Source organism: Otolemur garnettii, unplaced genomic scaffold (assembly GCF_000181295.1).
Source record: "Otolemur garnettii isolate 467f Iridium unplaced genomic scaffold, OtoGar3 scaffold00225, whole genome shotgun sequence".
NCBI lineage: Eukaryota > Metazoa > Chordata > Mammalia > Primates > Galagidae > Otolemur > Otolemur garnettii.
In genome coordinates, this window is record NW_003852620.1 from 1548997 (window position 1) to 1550439 (window position 1443).

Here is a 1443-nt window from a genome sequence, read left to right on the forward strand (position 1 = left end):
CCTGTCATATTCAGAGCTGGGGGCATGATTTGGCATAAGAACAGAAACTAAAGCAATTTCACATGTTTTCCTGGGGAGAGAACTGAGCCCTGAGAACCACTGGTGTGATTACCAGAATTCCACCTCCTGGGGCCCTCTCGTCCCCTCAATTTCCCCTCAGCTGCAGCCCTGCCCTGCTCTGGCTGTCACCTGGTCCTCACGACTCTTGGGCTGTACCCTGTGACTCCAAATGCCCTCAGCCCCTCTGTGCTCCCTGTGCAGCTCCATGAATGTCACCCTGGGAGCCCACAACATCGAGAGGCCAGAGGAGACCCAGCAGGTCATCCATGTGAGAAGAGCCATTCCCCACCCAGACTATATTCCCCACCCATTCTACACCAATGACATCATGCTGCTGCAGGTAAGGCAAATTCCTGCTGCTCTCTCTCTACTTGGTTCTGTTCCCCTCCCACTGTGATGCTGTCCCTGTCCATCCCAGCCACTTGACCATTTCCTGTGCTTCAGAGGGGAGGGAAGAAGGTCGGCCCCTGCACAGCGCACAGCGCCCAGGTCCAGGAGGCCACGGTCTGACCTGGACTTTCTTGCCTCTTCCCCACCAGCTGGACAGAAAGGCCAAGAGGACTACAGCTGTGCGGCCCATCGGGCTGCCCAGGATCTCAGGCGGGGTGATGCCAGGGATGGTGTGCAGTGTGGCCGGCTGGGGCTGGACTACTCCAGTGGGCCACTACCCAGATACACTGCAGGAGGTGATGCTGACAGTGCAAAATGACTGGAAGTGTGAATCCCGCTACCCTCAGGCTTACATCAAGGCCACCCAGATATGTGTGGGGGACCCAAACCTACAACAGGCATCCTTTTACGTAAGACTATGCAGCTGCTACTTTGCTCTGGGGGAAGGGAAGTTTGGGAAAGATCAGGAATCTGGAGACCCAAGCGGTAGGGAACTCCTTCACCCACTAGGCTGTGATCTTTCTCTTGGAAGAGAAGAGGGGAGCACCCCAAGCTAACTGGGGTCTCTACACACTCAGCTTGGGATCTCTGGTGAATGGAAGGATACATTTGCAACACTCCAACCCCTCCTTCTACCATGGTCACTGGTATTAACAAACTGTGCTTTCAGGGGTTGGTGGGGAGGCGATAATTATAAGGAGGTGGCTCCTTGGAGCTGGCACCCAATGTGGCGAAAGGGCTCATCCTCCTATGTGTCAGTCCTACTCACCTGCCTCTGTGTCCTTGAATGGTGACCTGGAGGCACCAACCACACTTTTATAAAGAGAAGACCCTAGGATCTGGGGTAGAAGACCAAGGCTGGCCCCTGGGCTAAAGGGAAGCAGTGACAATATCCGAGGTCAGGGCACCCACAAAGGCCTGCCCTGCCCCTTACCACACCCCAGGCAGGCCATGCGAATTCACCATCTCCGAGAGAGGGCCTGAGATGACAGG

At 55.6% G+C, this 1443-nt stretch overlaps 1 protein-coding gene across 1 annotated transcript in view; it reads left to right on the forward strand.

The window, feature by feature from the left end:
• The window catches only part of LOC100957388 (granzyme B(G,H)-like), a 2430-nt gene extending 1423 nt beyond the window's left edge, over nucleotides 1–1007 (forward strand). Inside the window, exons 2-3 of the mRNA XM_003801994.1 lie at nucleotides 240–400; nucleotides 600–1007. Of these exons, the coding sequence (XP_003802042.1) occupies nucleotides 240–400; nucleotides 600–1007 (569 nt within the window). The remainder of the gene's footprint in view (nucleotides 1–239; nucleotides 401–599) is intronic.
• Nucleotides 1008–1443: the final 436 nt, after the last annotated feature.